Source organism: Rhinolophus sinicus, chromosome 1, assembly GCF_057876585.1.
Source record: "Rhinolophus sinicus isolate RSI-liver-muscle chromosome 1, RSI-T2T, whole genome shotgun sequence".
NCBI lineage: Eukaryota > Metazoa > Chordata > Mammalia > Chiroptera > Rhinolophidae > Rhinolophus > Rhinolophus sinicus.
In genome coordinates this window covers 74,263,832-74,286,665 of record NC_142501.1, presented here as the reverse complement: position 1 = coordinate 74,286,665, position 22,834 = coordinate 74,263,832, and the positions used below count along the sequence as shown (strand labels likewise).

General features: G+C 34.8%; 1 protein-coding gene across 9 annotated transcripts in view; it reads right to left on the bottom strand.

The window, feature by feature from the left end:
* The window catches only part of NAV3 (neuron navigator 3), a 772,754-nt gene that overhangs the window by 23,100 nt on the left and 726,820 nt on the right, over positions 1-22,834 (bottom strand). For 6 of the 9 annotated variants that reach the window (XM_074325380.2, XM_019753171.3, XM_019753173.3 and 3 more), the window contains 9 exons: positions 15,596-15,717; positions 14,538-14,558; positions 13,683-13,855; positions 11,944-12,097; positions 10,580-10,754; positions 6,007-6,104; positions 3,377-3,472; positions 2,932-3,100; positions 1,513-1,748 (listed from right to left, as the gene is read on the bottom strand). In XM_074325380.2, the coding sequence (XP_074181481.2) occupies positions 1,513-1,748; positions 2,932-3,100; positions 3,377-3,472; positions 6,007-6,104; positions 10,580-10,754; positions 11,944-12,097; positions 13,683-13,855; positions 14,538-14,558; positions 15,596-15,717 (1,244 nt within the window). Of the gene's footprint in view, positions 1-1,512; positions 1,749-2,931; positions 3,101-3,376; positions 3,473-6,006; positions 6,105-10,579; positions 10,755-11,943; positions 12,098-13,352; positions 13,419-13,682; positions 13,856-14,537; positions 14,559-15,595; positions 15,718-22,834 lie in introns of all 9 variants that reach the window. The other 3 variants (XM_019753172.3, XM_074325383.2, XM_088800952.1) reach the window with 2 other exon arrangements.

Sequence of the window (22,834 nt, the reverse complement as noted above, 5' to 3'; positions counted from 1 at the left end):
TCCAGGAATAAATCCCACTTGATCATGGTGAATGATCCTATTAATGTGCTCTTGAATTGGGTTTGCCTTCTTTTCTAGCAGTGGCCTTTTCTGGTTTTGCTATCAGGATAATGCTGCCATTGTGAAATCAGTTTGGGGGTGTTTTCTCCTCTTTGATTTTTGGAAGAGTTTGAGAAAGATTGTTGCTAATTTGTTTTTACTTATTTGTTTTTAAGAGCTTTTTAAAATTTCTTCAATTATAGTTGGCATTCAATATTATTTTATATTAGTTTCAGGTGTATACCGTGTAGTGGTTAGACATCAATTTGTCTTTGAATGTTCGGTAAAGTTCACCAGTAAAGTCATTTGGTCCTGGGCTTTTCTTCATTAGGAAATGTTTGATTACTGATTCCATCTACTAGTAGTTGTTCTGCTCAGTCTTGGTAAGTTTTATGTTTCTTCCTGATTCAGTCTTAGTAAGTTTTATATGTCTAAGAATCTTTCCTTTCATTCTATGTTGTCCAGTTTGTTGGCATATCGTTTTCTATACCACTTTTTGTTCATTAAGCTACATGTCTATGTTATCTCAATAATCGAATGGATTTTAGTTGCTTTGGGAGTCATGTTTATTTCTGGAAATTGCAGGCCTGAAGTTTCTGAGAGACTGGGTCAGTTTAGATCATCTAATCAGGTTATCTTTGGAAAAAATATCATGACTCAGTATCATATGCATTCCCTCAAGGGACTGTTTATAGCACATGTCGTTTTCTAAGAGAAACTTGTGTTGAATTGATTGAGAATGTAGTGCATAATTACAGGTAAAGTCTAGTGTTAGGCATCAACTATTTCCTCTTTAGGATTTTTTTTTTCTAATTTTACTCAGAATATATAAAATACCTACCTCAGTTTTATAGCATTTTATGCCTATTTAATAGCTGAGAGTGTTCAAGCTGACTATTATGGTACATGAGACCTTAGTTGATAGTAAAATGGAATATTGTTCAATTCCTAAGGTTCCTAAGCAGAAATCTTATAGAAATATGATATTAGTAATTGCTGCTCCCAGAATTTCTGCCAGGAATATTCTAATTATACCTAAACCTCCATTACTGCAATATTTCAGTCAATTCCTACTTAATTATTAAGACCCAGACCAAGTATTGCCTTTTTATAAAGCTCTGATTCTTCCAGAAAGAGTTCTTCTTCTCTCTTGCATCTATAGCACTGTATACAGATCCTTTTATACTGTAATACTTCCTTAATAGATATCTAAGAGAAATCATACAATAGGGACTCTGTCATTTTCTTCTGTACATTCCCAATGCTTGTGAAGTATCTGGTAACCGAATGGTATTGAATAACAGTCTTATTCAAATTCATGAAACAGGGTTTAGTCATCTACCAGATTGCAGTTTTAGTAAAAAAGATGGCTACATTTCCACATACAATATGGAAGTTTTACACAATCTTAAAACTTAATTGCTTAAGACACTTACGAAGTAATAGCAGCAGTTGTAGGAGTTTGCAACTTACCTTACTTGACTTGTGGTCCACATTGAAAGTGGCAATGGCGTCCTCTGTTTTTTTCCTCCCAGATTTGGTTATGACGTATTCAGCAAGTTTGTTGGCTAAATAGGTCTTTCCAGTACCAGTAGGTCCTGAGAGTATAATTCTGTGATGCTCCATCAATAAGTTAAAGTACCTTTGGGTAATTGGTTTAGGAATCAGTGTATCAAAAACAAAACTGTCCAAACTGTTTTCTTCTACCCCTGAAAGAAGAAATAAAAGGAATAGCCTGCCTTATTGTTCTACACAAGCTAGAATTTAAAATATAGTGTCAACCGACAACAAAGCTTTGGTGGTTGTAGGAATGCAGTCCTTACAAAATACTTTCCTTGCTATTTCTATCCCACAAATATGTGCTGCTATTTTAAGACAGAAAACATCAGTAGTAAGGCAGAGTGAACATCCAAACAAAAGCAACCATTTCCTTTTGTTCAGGCTCCCTTCCACTGTATACTTCAGATTTCCTACTTCAGTTTCCAGAGAGAAATGGAAGCATTAATATAAATTCTAACATAAAATCTCATTCCCTTTGAAGGTGGTAGTTTTGTTAAGAATAAATGTAAAGATTAAAATATAAAATACATGTACGCGCTCACACCTATGTTTTTCCCTCTTTCTTCCTGTGTCTCCTTCTCTTTATTTCTGTCTAGCTCTCATTACACATCCCAGCTATATAACCACTTTAGCTTTTGAAGAATGTAAATTGTGATATTTGGTAAGGAATTAAGAAGGAAAGCAACAGTATCTCCTTTTACTTACCCAGCAACCTTCATCATAAAAATCAAATGTTGACACATTCCTCTATTAACCCATAGTTTATAAAGGTATGTTCTGATTCTTTAACATGTATCAACAAGGAATTATGGAGACAAGTATACATTAGATACTCTATTTGCCTAAAATTAATCACATCATTCAAAGCCAAAAAAACAGAATTTCTCATTCCTGATTCTTAATTGCCATTCTCTATCCCCAATGAGTATTTATTGGGTACACATATCTTAAAAAAATGGTGATGAATATATTACTTTGGAATATACATTTTTTGAATCCTCCCTAAATGAAAGATGATAATGGAGGAAACCTAGAAATTTAAAATTCCCTAAATCATATTCCTTCTGTGTGAGCTTTAGATAATTTTCAAAATTACATTCCAAGTTTCACATCCCCAAACCCAAAGAATTTTATTTACATGGGGTTTGGTATTTAAGTAGGATTTTGTGTTTTAAATATAAATATGGCTCACTTAATATCAAAACTATCAAAGTAGTTAACAGAGTTTTCAAATATGAAAATTTGAATGGAAACCGCAAAAAAAAAAAAAAAAAAAAAGGAAATGTTGTTTAAAAAATACAATTGTGTAATTCTTATCATTTTGAATTTTACCTTTCAGGTTCACAGTGATGACGTTATTATCTCCAACAAGATATCCACAAGGCAGCAGTTCAGGCACTTCTAGGCTATGGGATCTAATTAAATCTCCTATGCAGTAGCTAGCAATGCAGTCAGAGCTCAGACCAAGGCTACTGGATGTATCAATTCGGAACACATATTCCTAAAATGGCATACACAAGAAAAGGAAAGTCAAAACAGAGGTTCAAATCATCTACAGACAATGCAAAACTCATGGGGATATGAAGCTAGCTGTCAAGAATTTTAGAAAAGGGAAAGACAAGAACTACTACTATCAAACAGCACAAAGAGAGCAAGCTTTCCTTGATATTTGAAATGAAGGAGAGGAAAAGCATATATCTATGCTATTAAAGCTAAGGGAAGTACCTAAAATGAAACACATGTAAAAATTAATATCAGGATATCTTATACAACCTACCTTAAAGAGACGCCTAATTACACCATCTAAGACATCCCACTTGGTTTTTCCACTAACACCAATGGATCCTATCAAATATGCCTGAGACTTCTGATCCTAAGTAAAAACAAAATAAAACAAGATAAAAACCCAACTGTGTGCCTTTTTACTACAGTTTCTACTAAAACATATTAATGTAGTGATGATTAAGACTAAAATATTGATTAAGCCTATAGGTTTTACAGCAACCGATACACACAGTGGATGATATAAAACATACCCACCCCCCAAAAAATAACTAATCAAAAAAATGAAGTAACAATAACAGCAATAAAAACAAGAAAGAAAGAGATCAGATGAAATGGTATGGTCAAGAAAAACGGATTCATGACCTGTTCAGTAGAAAGGAAAGGGCCAGGAGAGAAGAGTCTTAATGCAGTGGGTGCCTTCCTGAAGAGAAGTTGCTTAGTAGGAAGGAAGTGGTGATAGAGATGGACTAGATCTATATCATATGGGTCCTAGACCTTCATCTGACTGTTTTTGTGATCTTAGCTTTGTCAAGTCCAACACTGAGGGTTTTTTGTTTTCTTTTGTTTTTTATTAATTTAGATTATCTCTAAAATCCATTCCAACTTTAAAAATAAGTTATCCATGGTAGTATGGCATTCACATATTTACAAAACAGGTCCCAGTTTGAATTTATCAGAAAATTCACTATTTACCAAGGACTTTCCAGGGGATGTACAGGTCTCATTTTAGCAAGCAAAGAATCCCTTTGCAATACAAATAATAGTCCCAAATTTATCTCTTTTGTAGGATGGGATTTTGAGGAATTTCTACATACATTGGAAAGGTAAAGGATTCAAGATTTTTTTCTGGGGATTCTTTTATGACAACTGGAAATGGTTATGTGAAATAGTGATCATGATACCGGTAGATATAATTTGATAGTTGACATATTACAATCCTGGTTCTAGTCACCAACTGCATAGTACTTAAGAGGTGGCTGAATAATAACTGAGTCAGGTATTAGAAGACACGGATTCTACAAAACACAACATCTACAACTTAATTCATACATGTGACCTTGGGTAAGACACATTTACCCAAGAGACTCAGAGCCTCAATTTCTTCATCAGTAAAATTTAACACTGTAAGGATAAATGATTGTCAGCAGTATTTAGATATAAGCTGATTAGAAGCCAATACCGTTTACACAAAAAGTGACGAAATTCACAGCAAAACCCTTGTGATTTTTTTCTTTTTACTACTGTTATAGGCTGAATGTTTGTGTCCCCCAATATTCATATGTTAAAGCCATGACCCCCAATGTGATGGCAATTGGAAATGGAGCATTTAGGAGGTAATTAGAGTTAGATCAGGCCATTAGAGAGGGTCTCTCATGACTGGAATAGTGGCTTTATAAATAGAGGAAGAGAGAGTACACACATTGAGGAAAGACCATGTGCAGAATTAGCTAGAAGGTTGCAGTCTGCAACTCAAGGAGACAGCCCTCATCAGGAACCAGATCAGTTGGTGCTTTGATCTTGGACTTGAGAACTCATGTGAGGAAATAGATTTCTCTTGTTGAAGCCACCTAACTTATGGTATTTTGTTATGGCAGCCCATGAAGACTAAAACAACTACTTTCAGTGTTCAAAGACATTGTCTTTTAGAATTTGAAAATGAAAACTTGTTTTCCAATGTTATTGTAACTCAGTCAAAATAGACACTCATACAAGGCTTTATAAGCTATAAGCAGCTGTTTTAAATTAGAGATAGTTTAAGCTTCACTGAAACTATTGCAGTCTTTCACATAAAGGTCCACTTGGGGAAATCAGGTAAAATCTGTAGCTCAAGTGGAAAATTTATAGCATTGGAATTCTTGGAATATTTGCTCAGTTGAAAAAGTCACAAGTGCTATCTCACTTTTTATACTTAAATACTTCAATTATTTTAAAATTCTGAACTATTTTTGTGGTTGTTGTTTTTATGTTTGACAGAAAAAAATCTGGATACTTACAAATTTATATTCTTAGTCACTCAATGACAAATTCAGCTTGAAATGTTATTTTTTGTTTTACGAAAGGGCTAGAGTCAGAATGACATTGCCAATTTGAAGGCAATATTTGATCCCAGAAAAATTAAAATACTTGCCTTGTCAGCTAAGACCTTGCTTTAAAATGACCCATATAAATAACATCAATGGAATATTTCATACTGAGTTCCGTAGAATATCTTTCCTGTGTCTAAAATATTTAGATAGATTATAGTCTCCTCTTTGTACAAAGACCAAATTGACAGTTCTAGCAACATGTTACTACACATCATAAATGTCACCTGTATTCTACAAGTGACACATTTTAGACAAGATGTTTATATGAAAGAAAGCAAGGTGTTTTTGTAAGTTCTAGAAATGAGGGTGACTGACAACCAATGTTTTCAGTGAATGACCATGACGTTCTGAGACATATTTCTACCTATATGATGATGCCATTTCTTTTGAGTCCCTAACTTGCAAGCTTTTATAACATATTAAGCTAATGCCAAGACAAGCACTACTGATAGTATATTTATCAGGACAAATATTCAAATATAAACTGCATTTGATTCAAGGTTATTCTCAGCCTTTAGTAAGATTAAAGAAATACCTTTGCTTGACCATAGCCCTTGCTTATGGAGACGATAATTTTCACGCTGCGTCCATCTTTATGTCCAGTTGCATCGCCAGCATCATCCAGCAAAATATCTACCAAATTTTCAAAAAAGCACACAAACACACACATAAGAGTCACATTTGCTAAGATTTCTTCATTGTCATTGTTTTCTCCCTCATAGTTTTATACTTTCAGTGGGAATATTTAGCTTTTCTGCTTTCTGTTCCCGCCTAACTGTTTTTAAAAACCTCAGCTTTCAAGAAGATGAATTACCGTGGTTGGGTTAAAGCTTCATTCTAAGAACTTATATCTGCTTCCAAAGATCTTCACCTAAGTGTTGGGTCCTTGCCTTTAGATGAGGAAATAAGGGGTTTCCTTTTCTATTACACCCTGGTCTGAGTAATACCTGAGTAATATTCAGTTACCATTATAACCCTGACAAACTGAAAAGCAATCTGATTTTTCTATCCAATCTAAAATATCCAAGCTCAATACCCATGTAATTTATGAATGCAAAGGTGCTGAAATTGACTGTCAACTGAAATTATTTTCAAGCATTTGGCACATATTCAGCCATATCCCTGCTTACCTCATATCTAGAATTACTATACTGTTATTCAATTTCAACCATGGTATTATACTTCCCTACAGAAGTATATTAATTATCGCCCTTCTCTACCCTTTACAGTTCCAAAACCAAAATAGTATTTCCAGTAATCAGCTAAGAGCTACAGAAGCATGATAAAGCTAGCTAACCTTTAAAGCAGCAGCCTTTCAATGTGATTAAAGATTAATTTTCAAAATATATTACATGAGATTAATGTCCAATTTGGAACATTGTTAAGGCAAACTATCCCCATACATACTTTCCTTTGGCAATGATGTTATTATAGAGGCATATTTAATATGAAGATAGTGTTCTGGAGACAAAGGAAACTCAGTTATGTGCTAAAGAGCCCATGTGCCTGGTGACAGGAGGACCCCACTGTTCTGACTGTAAATTTACAATAACAAGGGAGGTGACTGCACCATCGTAGAAACAACAATATAATCAAATGGCTTCTGAAATGGAATGGTTCCATTATCTTAATAAATAGGAACATTTGATTTTTCAAAGGAAGGAGTACAACAATGCCTGAAGACCATCATACTCAAAAAACAACATTTAGAGCTTGAGAAATATGGAGATTTTTGCTAGAAATTTTTAAATCACTAAAGATGATCTCTCCTACTGGAATTTAATTATTTTACCAGATTAATATCCTCACAGTCTCTCACTTTTTGCCTATCCCACTCAAAACTAAAACTCTTCCTTAAGTGTCATCCTAATTTTCTTGCTCCTTTCCTCAGAAATTTAATGTGGTTTACTGTCAGGTGTTCCCATCTAAATTTCTTGTAGTTCAAGACCAAATTACTTCTTTAGTACTTTGCTCAATTTTTCATAAATGTTGAAATTCAAAAATATTTATTAAGCATAAAAGCTCTCAGAAACTGAGAGCTTGGTATTCTTGGAAATGAATACCAAGGTGAGAAGGAAAATGAATTCCCTGCTCTTTTGGAGTACACATTCTCACCAAGGTAATTTCAGAATGTGTAAAGTACGAGAAACAAAAGGCACAGGTCAGGTCAGTGAAATAGAGGAACTGAAGGGATCCTGCTCTAGTCAGATAGGTCATCCTGGAAGGCTTCCTGGAGGAAGTGGTATTTAGAGCTAAGACCAGGAGGCTGAGAAGTGCTTTGCAAATGAAGACCTAGGAAAAGAGGTCCAGTGAACAAAAACAAATGCAAAAGCCTTGATGAAAGAGCTAGATGTGTTTAAGGAACCGATGGATGTTTGGGGTGGCAGGAGTGTGGAGACCAGTGGGAGAGTGGGGAGTGGTATGAAATGACGTTGAGGTGGGTCCACAACAAGGAGTTCAATCTGACTTCTGATCCACTTATCTGCTCAAGTTTGCCTTAGAAGATGTTATTCTTTTCATGTCATGCTTACTCTTAAAAGCTATGCTTAAAATATGGAATTTCTCCTGACAGCAGTGGGGTAAATATTTGCTAACAAATGAGTATCTTTGGCTCTCACATATGTGGCTACTTAAAGCAAAATGAATATAGCCATTAAAAAGTCACGCACTGGATTCACCCAGACTAGAGTTCGAATATTAGCTCTGCCACTTACTGGTTGCATGATCTTGAACAAATTATTAGAATCACTTTCCTAAGTCTCGGCTTCCTTATCTGTAAAATGGGGCTCAAACAGCATCTGCTTCATAGGATTACTGAAAGCATAAAAGATAATGCTTTTAAAGCACTCTATCCTCAGTGTTTAGTAAGTTTAGCTGGTCTAACCATTATTCCTTTTCTCCAAGTGTTTATTCTAACTCCTTCTGACAGTCGGAGAAGCATATCATGACTCACTCTGGGGCTCCCCCATTCCCGCATATGACAGGCTGATTACCTGAAGAAAGAACTCCAAGGAAAAATGAAAAACAACAAGCCTGAGGTAAGGGTTCTCTGTGGTTATTTATGGAAAATAAGTTACGGTCCTCTGTAAACATTCTGAGGGAAGCAAAGACAGATCTGCCATTCTGGTTATAACCAAGTGAAATTCTGACACACACACAAAAAGAGTCTTTTCAAACTGTCTTTACTGGATGTGTGGAACCTGCAGTTATATTTCAGGAACTGGACATTCATGAATTATCCTCTCTCATGCCTACTTCTTTCTTTTTAAAAGAAAAAAAATAATCATGAACCCTAGAATGTATTTCTTTTAAAAGCCTTAGCATAAAGCAACTGTTGATTTCTAGTTTTGAACTCACTAAGCAAGACTAAAAGCATTGAAAACAGTATCCTACTTATGTGATTAATTCTTTTTGTTAGTTAAGATGCAAGTAACACTATTAAAAAGTAATTAAGGAAATAAAATAGGACTAAAAAAAGAATGAAATGGGTAATTAAAAAATACATTAAAAACTAATCCCCCCACTAAATTGCCCCAAATTATGAATCTTGGCCATCAGTGTGTTCAGTCCTATGAATAAAGAAATTGTAAATTTGATTTCTTTAATTTTATGTTTATCTGTATGAGTTCTAGTCTTTCCTAGACATGAATTTTAGTTTCCTTTTTATATGGCTGTCCTTTCTAAACGCCCTTCAGTATTAACCTTGAATCCTTCAAACCTACTCATATTTCCATAGGATAAAACAAAGTCATGTAAGAGGCAGTGAAATCTTGCCATTAAGCCATAAGATACCAACCCTAGTCTTTGCTTTGGGGTCAAGTACTGGGACACAGACAGGCACTGAGTGGCATCAGGTATCAATCCTACTTCACTTCTCTGTCAGGTTCATCACCGACAAGCCAACATATGCGTAGGCTATTTCTCAGGACTCTCAGATTCTATACATTTGAAGTGTCTGCTATTTCTATTTAAGCATTTTTGAAGAGTGTGGGTGAATCTTACAGACAATTTAAACATTCACGTTCATTTAATGATGACATTTCTGTTTTTTCATGGCTACCAGTATTGGTTTTACATGACGCTTATTCTCAGAATTCATTTCCCTTCCCTAATCCCCACAACATGTTGTAAATATTGTTTTCCTAAATTTCAGGGAGTTCCTCCTTGCCTTTTAGTTTCCATTTGCTGTTTTATAAGAAGAAAGAAGGTATACATTTGGGCCATTCATTTTGTATTATGAGGGGCAGATCTAATAGAATTTTTAAAAGTCTGACGTTTTTAGAAGCAAGATATGTGATTAAATAAAAATGTCATCAATATTAGGATCCTGTGTCTGTTTCTTTTCTTCTTCATTTTTGTCTTCATCTTCCTCTATGTTTTAGTGCAATTTAAGACAAACCTTGTAGTTCTACCATGAAATCCAAGGTTACCCAGGAACATGTATATTATTGGTTGTCAAGCGTCCTCTGCTGGTTGTGCTTTGCAATTACCACAGATCCACATGTAAATCCTCAACTAAATATGTGCATAACATAATAAATGCAATGACATAGGAGCAGTTATACTTTATAAGTGAGTAGTTCATCAGATATTAAGCCATTATGTCATATTATTCTCCTTGCAATTGAATAAAACTGTACCCTTGTTCCATCACTAGTACCACTGAATCCAGTGTGTTCTTTTTGTTTGTTGAAAACTTTATTGTTTATCGTTATGTTCTTGCTGGGCAACATCATGCAGGATCATCTAGTCAAATTTAGGAATAGGTCCTGAAACACATGTACATGGGCTTTGGACACTTAAAACACTATAACACTGCTTGAGGTTATTAGTATTATATTCCTGAGCACTGATGAGCATCACTGAGACTCTTTCTTTATCCTATTTGTAATCATGGAGGAAGTACTTCTCAAAACGTAGTATGAAAACCATATCCCTAAGTCTTACACTGTTTCCCAGAGAATGTGCCTTAAAAATTATAACGAAGTAGACTACATTTACAAGAGGAACGTAGGACTGTTTTTGAGAATGTCAGGTCCCCCCCCTCACCCCGCTCGTTAAACGTCACAGGCATGCTTTGGTTCAGGCAGGTGTGTGCACACAATCACCTGAGGTAACAGACTCTGTGATGTTCAAATTGTTTAGAGAAAGTCCTAAAGACTGTCGTGAAGACGAGGAGGAAGTGCTACTTGAGGACTCCGATGGTGGCCGAGGGGGCTTAGCGGTGTTACCAGTTTCCGCCTTCAACCGGTCATTTTCAGCCTTCAGTATTTCAATTTCATTCTGTCGTGAAGATGGGAAACATGAAAAGAAATGGAACAGGTTTGATTGAGAAAAATGGTATCAACTCTTTTATCAGAGTTAGTTTGTTTATTAAATAAAGCATGTGGTGATATGTTCAATCACTGAATATAAATTATGCAAACAGATTTCCTTTCAAAGAAGGAAAAGTAACGTTTTCTCTGTCTCTCACATACATAGACATTCACGTATTCACAGATATAGACACATAAACCACTAGAATTTGAATAACTATTTTTTGAATGCATTGTATATTTGAGGAGTTTGCCAGGATGTGGCCTCATTGGAGTTAAGAATAATAGAACTGAAGACTCCATAACATTTCTCATTTTAAAAGTGTTGTTAAACTCTCATAGCGAATGATGACATTTGTAATAGTCTGAATTCATGGAAAGTAGAAAATCAGAGCAAAACAGTATACATAAGGTGATTTAAAATTACTTCAGGATCTTAGTTATCATCCGAAAAAGTTTCTGTTCCTTCAAAATGGGGCACTCGGCTCTTAGAAATAACAAAAGCTTTTTGATGAATCGATACAGTGGTGGATGAATCTGCTTAGCAATAAGCTTTTCTTATTTCAGTCATCTGTGGTACCAGTGATGACCGGTTTGCAATAATAAAATGAAAACTGAGTCTGAGCACAGAGTGTTTCTGAATTGAGCCTTCTGATGCTTCCGAAAAATACAAAAGCTTTTCTTTTACAGATGGCATTCTATGTCCCTTTTCCTTTCCTATTTAGAAAGCTTGAATTGTACTTCCATAGTTTTCTCATTACGTTTGTTTTTCAATAGTAAATAGGTAAAGGTATTTGAAAGTCAGATTTCCAAAGAGCATGGGGAAAAAAAAAAAGCCATCGTAAAGGTAAATCATGGAAAAGTGAAGAAGCAAGGACTATAGTTGTCGCTCTAAAACATTTAGCTCTCAGGTAAATCCAATCACAAGAACAAGTGTCTCGAATGGTCTTGGTGTGCAACTGGCCAGCGTGTACCACCGTTTCCAACCCCGGATTTCTCCATCCGGTATTAAGAAATAAGTTGCAAAGACTGAATAAACAGAGGACCTTTCCCCAAAGGGATTAGGGTGAGATTTGTTTTTTAATAATGAAGAGAAGAAAACAAGCAGCATTTTAAATTGCTCCAGTGTGTTTCCTTGAAGGGGCTTCAACACTGACCTGCATCCGGTTCATGGCTTCCCTGATCTGATCGAGATGATGAGCAGAGCTGAGGGCCTCCAGCCGAATGTCAGTTAATTTTAATTCCTTTTCTCTGAGCTCACTTTTCAGCTGCAGAATTATCTCAGCCTCCGCCTCCGTGCATTCACAGATCCTGAAGAAGGAAACAGACACTAAATCAGTGGTTGGAGGAAGCCAGAGGATTAGGAAAAGCAATGCTTCTTTCAAAAGCTGAACTCTAATATTATCCAGCATGTACAGAAATTATTTGTTGCTGGTAAAACCTAGAGAAAAGGAGAAAGAGTTTCACAAACTGTAATACAGTCACAGGTTCAAAACTGAAAATAGTAGCTTTCTTTTCCATTAATCTTTCCTTCCTATTTTCTGAAGTATAAAAACAATTAATTATTAGTGGATATAAAGTGATCCTCAAAATTCCCCAGCTCCTGATATTTATGGGGCTGGAGATTCATAGTGTCACTACATATCCCTCTCCCATTTTTCAAGGGACTTAAATCTCTATTTGCAACATATGAAATATTCATTTTTAAAAGCAAAGTTGTGTCCTTAAAATGTTGATTTCTTGTTTTATAAAACTGTACAAACAACAACCTTATTTGCCACAATACATCTTCCAGTTACCATGAAAATTCAATATAAATATTGTAGAAAATAAATCAGAGAAATTCGTTTTGGACATTTAAATAAAATGGATGAGTGTTATATAATCCTCTGGCTAGGCTCAGCTGATTTAGGGAATCATAGCTAATGAGACTAAATCACAGTTTTCAACCCATAAAAGCAGGTTCACTGAGGGCTCCTTGAAAGTCATATACATTATATCCTTATTGTTTTGTGGACAGCTTTGTAGGAAATATGTCAAAAGAACTTGCTGCATATTAACTAACATCATTTCCATTTAAAATGTGAGGACTATTTCGCTGGTCACAAAACGATAGTGCTATGCTCTCCCTTCCTGCATGAGATATGAAATGATACAGGATGTACAAGTGTCTTACATGGTGTTTAGTGGTCCTGTTCTATATGACAGTTCTAAGCTAGTCATTACCATGTGTACACAAGGAAATCTGGTTTAAATAGTATAGAAAACAATGAGACTCATCAGAGCACATGTTTCTATATTCTAAATTTTTATATTTTCTCGCAACATCAAAGAGCAGGCGACGAAAAAAATGCTATTCTAGATTATCTAATACAATTAAAGACACATGGATTGCAGTTTGGCTTTAAGATACCAGATGTCATTTACTCCAAAAACAGAAAGACAGAGGAGATTTTTTATTTTATTTTTGAAATACATGCAAGGGATTTTAGAAAAAGCAGAAGCGAACACTGCCTAGGTTAGAACCTGGATCTTTGCAGGTTTCATGCATCACACTCCATTTTACCGGGATCTATGCTTGTAGATCACAGGGCCATTTTGCCGTTTCTTTGGTGGCCAGACAAGAGGTGACCTGCATTTAACGCACAGTTAGATACATGGACAAATGCATGTGAAAAGAAGTGAGAATAATAACTTAGCAAAGTGGAGAATCAGATCAGATTCTAACATATGAAAAAATGAAAGTGAAACAAATGCTGCCTGACATTCTACGAAGGATCTGGAAATGATTCATAAGCAGATGGTGCTGCACTTGTGAAAGCACAGCCTGGTAACCTTTGGAACACACGCATGGGATTGTCCTGCAGTTCAGCACAGTGCAGAGGGAGTGACTTACGCCGAGGCTGACTGTGAAGGCTTCATGGATGTTGACCCACAGTCACCAGCATTATGCAGCAACTTGGGGGATGCTGGAAGGGATGAGTCAGTAAGCTCCTCAATGTCCGAATGTGAGGAAGGAGGCTTGGTGGACTTTTTCTTCCCAAAGGCTTGTTTGAATGAGCTTCTCAGCTGAAAGAAGGACAGAAATTACCTTTCTTGTCTATTTGCACTGGGAGAATTTTGCATAGGGTCGTTAGTTTGCAGGTGCCATCCTAGCCACTGCCTGGGGTCAGTATGTATAAGCAGAGTATTAACAGTTGCAGCACAGTATCTCTAAAAAAATGATACCGTGTTTTGTGTTTTTGTTTTATTCTTGTATTAATCCAGCACAGCGCAAACATGGAAGGCTTTTAAATAGTGCAGGGTCAAGGGCATGGCTGTCAGAGCACTCATTTAAAACTAACTACCTTGAAGGGATCTCATTCCCGATACTTTTCTCTTCAAGGCAATTTGTTTTAAATGGCCACTTTAGCGCTACAGTGAAGTCACGTCCTGCTGACAGTACAAACTTAAATAGCAAAATGAAATCAAATTCACCTAACACTTCATTAATTGTGATTTTCCATTCAAATTTTCAGTTCCCATACTGTTCAAAACCAGAATTGGTATCCCCTACAGCTCTATTCAGAAAGTGGTTTTTATTTCTTCTCTTTAAAATTTGAGATTAAAATGAAAAAGGCACAAAGGAAAGACATACAAGGTAATCTGTTTTTAAAAGGTATAAAAGCCTACTGCCAAAATGAATAGCATTCATGCCAAGGTAGGGTGTTTTTTATAGATGCATGCCAAACTGTCCACAGTTTATATTCACCTCACTTCCTCTAGAGTTCACCTTGCAGAAACATGAAAGAGTGTGCAATTACAAATCAAGGGAATGAAGGCTGATCAGTACTTTAAAATATTACCTGCATACACATTTTTTAAAACAAGAAAGATAGTTCTTTCATTATTTATAGAGGCACTCTCGTGGAATCCTGATAGTTATGTTTTGGATTCCATCAAGATTTGTACTTATTTAAAATCTATCTTTGTTTCACGGCATTAAAAGAAATCATTTACTTCACTGTTTTTTTGTTGTTGTTTGTTTGTTTGTTTTTTAATTTTGCAGTGATAACACCTTCCCCTCAGTTTTTTAGCAATTGCTTAATATTATACAATATATTTCTAGCAAACTTAAAGCAAAATTCTGTTATAGTGCATTTCTATATTTCTGCTGTATTCTCTTGGTAGAAAAAACAACAACACAAAGCAGACATTAATGTAGTTAATTTCTTACAAGGCAATACTGTATGTACGCTATAAGATCTGTTGAGGTGAGGGGTGGGGAGGCTTTCAAGTTCTCTGCTTTCCCTTTTCCCAACTCCGTTTCTTCTCCTCTTCCTCCATCATCATCATCATCATCACTACCACTATCACACCATCACCATCATTCTGTCACCATCATTATCATCATCACCATTGTCACATCATCATCACTTTCTTCTTCCTCTGCACCATAAACCCCTGCTCTAAGTCATTCATTTATAGATGGTATCTTCGTGTTCTTTACAAAACCTCTACAAAGTCAATATTAGTGATTTTTACAGATGAGAAAATTTAGGCTCCACCCAAAGGTGAACTAACCTGCCTAAGATCCAAGTAGTACGTGGCAGAGCTGGGATTCAAACCCAGGCTCCGTTCCAGCTCTAGACCATATGCTCTTCAGTACCATGCCACCCTAATTTTGGCAATGAGTGCAGCATGTGAGGTGCCAATCACTTGACTGAGACTCTTTGTAAACAGCAGCAGCTCTCTACAGCCCCATCTGAAAACAGTCTGACTCATTGCGCCATAATGAGCTTCAGCATTAGATGGATGATGACGGCTTACCCAGTTTTTCTTCTTCTTTTTCTTGGAGTCAGCGTCATTACCACTGCCGATGCTGGAGTGGCTGGTGGCACTGTTGATACTAGAAACACTTTCAGAGGAATGTTGTCTTCTGATGCGGAGATCTAGCAACAGACAGAGTATCACATTTGCTCATAAAGACTTTCAATCTGAACAAATAACACTTTGAGGCTTTCTGAGAGGAAGTCCCAAAATAAAAGTCAACATGGCTTTGTACAGATCATTTTAATGCAGCTTTGGTTTTACAAGTTTAATAATGTACAACCATATTTGCTTTAATTAACTGGGTTATCTGCATTAAGATGCAATGGGAATCTCACATGAGTCTCTAGCCCTGGTGGTTTAATGAGTTCTGAGCTTTGTCCAAAAATGAAATGTTATGCTAGTAATTTCTACTGAATACCTGGATCAAACTGCACTTCCAAAATGATATATTTCAAATGATTAGTTCCATGGAGTCAAAGGAAACTCATAATAGCATGATAATTAATTGTCTTTTTAATATCTGTGCTGTGAATAAAGTTACTGAAGCCAAATATATTAACTTTCCATTTCATAGAACCCTACCATGTTAGAGCCAAAACAAACTTTGAAAGGCATCTAAGTACTTTATCTCACAATGAGGAATTGAAGTGCAAAGAAGTTAAGTAATGTGACCGAGGTCAAAGAGCGAATGAGGGGAAAACCCTTAAGAGAGAGATTTTGGGTAGACTGCATTTGCACATTAAACAGAAAACATATTTAAGATGGTGCAATTCTTCCATCACAGCCCTAATTCCTGTTGATGACTTGGAACAGTAATAACAGTAACAATAACAACAGGTAATAATAAAGCTAGCTTTTATTATGTGCTTACTCTGCCCTGAGAATATCTAACTTTAATCTTAAAGTAAACCACTAAAATGAGTTTTATCCTTAAATGTAATTTGTCCATAGTTATACAGCTGGAAATCAGTGGAACTAACCAGAGACCTGGACTGATGCTAAAGCTACGTGTTAAACTGCCATGTCTATGGCTTCTCTCTATTTCTAAAAAGCATATGGTGCTGCTCTAGTTACATGTATAAAAGAGGATAACGTTTTATATTTAGTCACTTTTTGAATATGTTCACTTACTCCATACAATCAGTTATAAGATTTACTTATGGTTATTAAAACTGAAATTGTATCTACTCACAGTGAATTGATGTTAAGTATTAATGGAGACACTAATAGTTTATAAAATTGTTTTTAAGGTCAAATCTGCTTTTAGGCTATTTCAATTACTATATGTAATTAGCATCAATGTAGACTGGCCAAGGAAAAAAACAAAACAAAACAAAACAAAAAAAAACTTAGAAGATGTCAAAAATTACTACATAGCTTTCAAATAGTTTCCATAGAAATAATAGTATAAAATCAAAGCTTTCCAGTTGACTGATTTATTTATCAGTAAAATGACCCATGGCAATGAAATTGTAACTGGCTACTTTCAAAACACATAATAAATGAGTATACATGGAGGTATGCAATGTGTGTACACATATCTCCACCCTTACACTCATATATATATATATATATATATATATATATATATATATATATATGCATAACAATAAGTACTTTAATTTTTCCATTAAGATATTAACATGCTGGCAAATTTTATAGGAAGGAAAAAATAAAGCTATGTTTTCAGAATCCCTAGAGTTTGGTCTCTTAAAATATTTTTTAAAAATAATGATAAGAACGTTCATTATTTTTGCATGCCAAAATCATTACCAATACCAAAAGCTAAATCAAGATATATATATCGATATATATATGTATATATATATATATACACACACACACACACACACATATATATATATAGCTTTGATTCAACAGTAAAGGAGCATAAGTATCAATCAACTAATATAGAAATTATATTAATAATCAATAGAAAAATAGGTGTAGGAATTTATTTGTGTTTTAAATTTCTGCTGCAGTTGGCTATAACCTTTTCTGAACAAGATGTATATTTGCTAGTTTTTCCCTAATGATTGACTTTCACAAATAGAGCAGATGTATTAAGTGTTAAAGTATTCCAGAGTTTTTATTATATCCAAAATTCATAAATTGTCTTTGACTTTGATTAATCCTCAATTTTAAAAAGATAGGTTAAAAAGAATATTGCCATGGAGATACAAAAGACAGTTTGTGGAATATAATCAATACTGTTATAAAGATTTTATAGGGTATCAGATGGGCACATGTCTTATTCGGGAGACCACTTCATGGACAGTGTAGATGCCTGACCACTGCACTGTACACCTGAATCTGAATGATATTGTATGTTGACTATAACTTAATATAAATAGTCACAGGATATGGAGTATAGCATAGGGAATGCAGTCAACGGAATTGTAATAGATATATATGATGTCAGAGGGGTAATAGATTGGGGGAGGAGGTTATCACTTTGTGAGGGGTGAAATGTCTAACTATTGCACTGTTTTGTACACCTGAAACTAATAAAAAAAAAATCTACAAAAAAATAGAAAAAAACAAAACAAAATAGAATGTTAAATCAAAAAAAGAAAAAGATAAATTCTTGTAATCATAGGTCAAAAGTAGTCTTTGGAGGTATTAATTCAACTGTGACTGTATTTCCAATAAAGATTAGCACAATATTCGAATCAGTACAAGGAACATCATAGAGCTCAATAAAGAATGGTGGACCAAATGAATACGAACAATGGAGAAGCTTATTTTAAAAGCACATATTTCAATTGTGTTTGTTCATGCATTCCTTTTGCTCATCCCACCCTTTGCACCACCACTGCCCCAGTTCAAACTATTAATATCACCATCACTTACCTGCTCTATAGTGAGAATAGCTGTCCAACTTACTCACCTCCAAACCATTCTACAAACACTAGCTAGAGAAATCTTTTTTTAAAATTTGTTGGGGTAATATTGGTTAGTAAAATTTTATAGGTTTCAAGTGTAAAATATGTGGCGATGGAAGGAGAAACCTTTTTAAAAGAAAAGCTCCATCGTCACTCCCTAACTTAAGACTTCAATAGAGTCCCATTTTAATAAGAATAAAAAACATTTCAACTCCTAAATATGACCTGAAAGTCCCTCAGTAATATGGTCAGTGTTCATCTCTTCAACCTGGTTCTATTTATTTCACCTGTGCTCATTACCTTCCTTGTATTTTTTCCATAAAGGCATTCATCTATTTTTGGTCTCTAGAGACTTCTTGAATGCTCCTCTCTCAATATTTACAATATGACTTGATAATTATACCTGGATCTCCCCTGAAGTGTTGCTATCTCAGAAAGGCCTTTCCTGACTATGCCACCTCTAGTAGGTTCCCTGGTGCCGTCGCTCTCTATGATACTTATTCTTGTCCATTTTAGAATTTATAACTATTTTGGTATGCACATTCAGCCACACCAACGATCATAACAATCATTTATTTTCTGCTCTCCTAGAGACTAAAAACTGATCGAGACAAAGACTGTGTCTATTTTGTTTACCATTTTATATTCAGGGCCTCGTGCAGAGATTACAGCAAGTACTTGTTGAATACATTTATTCTCATTAATCATTCAACACAACTATATTTGCCTAACATTCTTAAAAAACGTTTACTATTGACAGCGATTTAATACATGTTTTGTTGAATTGTACTTGGTATATCTTAAGGAAAAACTATTGCATGTTTATGCACAGAGGTAGTGACTTAAAAGGCAACAATAGATTTTGAAAAATATAAATAAAGGTTCCAATTACCTTTGCCTTTCAGCCTTATAATAATTATTTTGTTATAAGGTCATAATTGTTATACATAATATACATAAATTACCTTTTGTTGCAGTGGATTGTGAGCCCTTGAGTACAGAACTCCCCCTTTTTTATATCTTTTTATTTTTTAAACTTTTATTTATTGAGGTGTGTTTTTCCAGGAACCACCAGCTCCAAGTCAAGTAGTTGTTTCAATCTACTTGTAAAGGGTGCAGCTCACAGTGTCCCATGCAGGGATCCAACCAGCAACCTTGTTGTTAAGAACTCTCTAACCAGCTGAGCTAACCGGCCGCCCCTTTTTGTATATCTTTGAATTCCAGGATCGAATAGAGTGCCTAACACATAGCAGGAGCTCAAGTAATGTTTGTGAATAAATAAATAAATAAATGTTTTCTATTACAGACTGCTATTATTTATCAGACTTTGTGATGCACAAATATAAAGTAGAAAGTTACGTTAATAAATTGTTTTCTTATTTTGTCATAGTTTGATATGTCTAAAAATGTGCTGCCTCACTCTAAATATGTATTTTAAGATTATAAATTAAAACTTTACCTGATATAAATTTTAAAGGTCTCAAAAACCAAATTTCAATATTATTTCAGAATACAAATTTACAGCCTATACAACTGCCTTAATAGCCCATGGAAAGATACATAATAAGCCGAACTGACTGTTTATTTTCTTCTCTATGTCAATGGTCAATATAATAAGGATCAGTTTGTGTTCACTGATGTAATATTAAGTTTTAATATTAGAAAAATGCAATCTAAATACCCTATATACATGCAACTCTTTGTTTGTCTTAGTTTTTAATCTTGTGAATTTTTTTTCTTTCTTGACCAATTTGAATACTAACTGCTATCATTTTCTTTATTTTAGGCTCCTCTCCCGTATTTCTGAGCAAAGGAATTCCTGTTTCTTTAATTCTAGTAGATACATTAAGCTACCTGTTACCTAAGATAAAAGGAATCTGTCCAGAAAGTTTTACTTCAGTGACTTGCACTGTTTTAAAGAAAGGATTAAGCCTTTTTAAATCCCTTCTGGAACTATTTACGACGTGAAGCCTTAGAACATAAGCCGCTTTATTATAACACTAAGATAAGCTTTAAACATGCAGTAATTTTCCATGCAGCATATAAATCAACTCCCCCATATGGAAAGTTGTTAAATTGTTAACAGCAGTAGCCCCTAGAGAAATAGTTTGTCCTTCAATTTAAATATAGCTCACTTGATATAATTGTTTTCCTAAAACTTAAATTCAAATGTATTTTTAAAATAATATTCTTTTCTATAAAATTTGAATATGCTCCTTTTATGTGCAAGGCATCATCACAGCCACTAGAATTAAAACCAATCCAAAACAAAACAAACACCCTACCATAGATCAGGAAAGGCAGAACATTAAATAAATTAAGCCACCAAAGTGTAATGCAAATGTTGATAGGGGAAGTAGTTATTTCCAGAAACATATTACAAGGGGATCTAATGCAGCTTGAGGTTAAAGGAGGCATATTTGGACAAACTCTTGTAAAGTCTCAAAGTTTTTATGCTGAATACACAGGGTAGAAAGTTCCAAGTAGAATACACAGAATATATAAAGAACTTTTCAAGAATTGGAAGTTCAGGGTAACTGAAATATGAGCTATAAGATGTGACAAAAATGCAACATAAAAGGTTTAGAAGAGTATCTAGCACATAATTGGTAACCAATAAATATTTCTTGAATAAATGAAGCTGACAGACAGAGATTCTGTCAGGTTAAGGAGTTTGTATTTTCATCCTAAAGGCAATATGGGATATCTGTAGATAAATTCTGTTGGACAATTGCTCTAGTTTCAGTGTAAAGAATGATGTAAAGTGGTATAAAATGAATAGCAAGAAGGTTTTAGGAGTTTCTGATTATTGTTCAGGGAAGAGATGAGGGATGTTGATAGTATGGTCAGAGAAAAAGTCACAGATTCAAAAGATATTTAAAGGGTGGAATCAGCAGATCTTGGCAATTTATTGAGGGAGGAGAGGAGGGTTTATAAATAACATTTAGATTTCATATAGCCAGAAATCTAAATGTTATTTATAAACCCTCCTTTCCATTCACTGAGCCAAGGAAAGGAACACTAAAGACAAAGCAGGTCTGAGAGGGAAGATGACAAGGTCAAATTTGGAGATGTTGAAGGTGACAAACAGACATCCAAAGATAACCAAATGAAGTTCTCTCTGGTAGCTGGACATACAGATGTGTAACTCAGGTGATGAGCCAGGCATGGAAAAATACATTTGATAGTTCTTGACACAAAAATGATAACTAAAGCTAGAGTAGAAGAGTTTGTATAGAATTTTAGATAGAATGAAGAGAATCATAATGCAAAAAAAAAAAAAAAAATCATAATGGAAGAGAGCTTAGGACTGGGTTCTAAGAAATATCAACATTTAACAGATGGATAGAAATACAAAAGAAACCTTGAAACAGATTTCAAAGGAGGAGAAGAAAAACTAAGAATGTAGATGGATGTCATGAATATTAGGAAAAAAATGAATGTTTCAAGTAGGAAAAAATAGACATCAGTAGCGAATGCTGTTTTCATGTCAAATACAATAAGAATTTCAAGTGTTGTACTGGATTTAGTGTCATATAAGTCATTATTGATCCTAGAGGGAACAGTTTTGGTGGAGTGGTGGGAAGAGAAGCAACACTCTAGTGGTCTGACATGTGATTGACTGCTGAAGACATTGAAAAAGTCCATTAAAACTTTCCCAGAATTCATCTGGAAATGGGAAGAGAGATGATAGGCATTCAGGATTTAGGAAAGGATTTTTAAGCTGGTAAAGAGATGAACATATTGGATCTATTGAAAAGAGTTAGGACATGAATACGTAGAACTTATGTAAAGAAAAAAAGGGATAAGACATTGATACAGAGCATTTTCTCAGTAGCAAACTGAGGGGTTGGGGTGGTGGCAGAGAAAATTATTTTAACATTGTTTGGAACTGCTGAAACATAGTAAAAATGAAAAGCAGACCAACTTTTAGTGCATTTTCTTCTGTTTTAAAATTCTCTACAAGAAGTGTACCTTTAATTGCCTCCACCCAGTACAAGTTCCTCCCCATCCCCACTACTTTCACCATTTTGATTACTTTTTTGACACAGTTCTAGATTTTCATACTCTTTACTGGGTTGGTTTTGCTTGAAGTCAGATATGAATGTATTATCCAAGCCCCCATTCCCAACTTCAGCAAATCAAGTAAAGGGAAATGTGTATATGACTGTAGAAGTAAATTGCTTAAGGTCAATTTAAAAATGATTTGATAATGACAGCTACTGTTCTGAAATTCTGGGATTCTGATTGCATGAGTACCAACTTATTATAAAAGTCAGGGTCACTGAGTAAGAGCAGCTTTTCTCCAATTAGTAAATAAAATAGATGACTATTATATTGATATAAAATG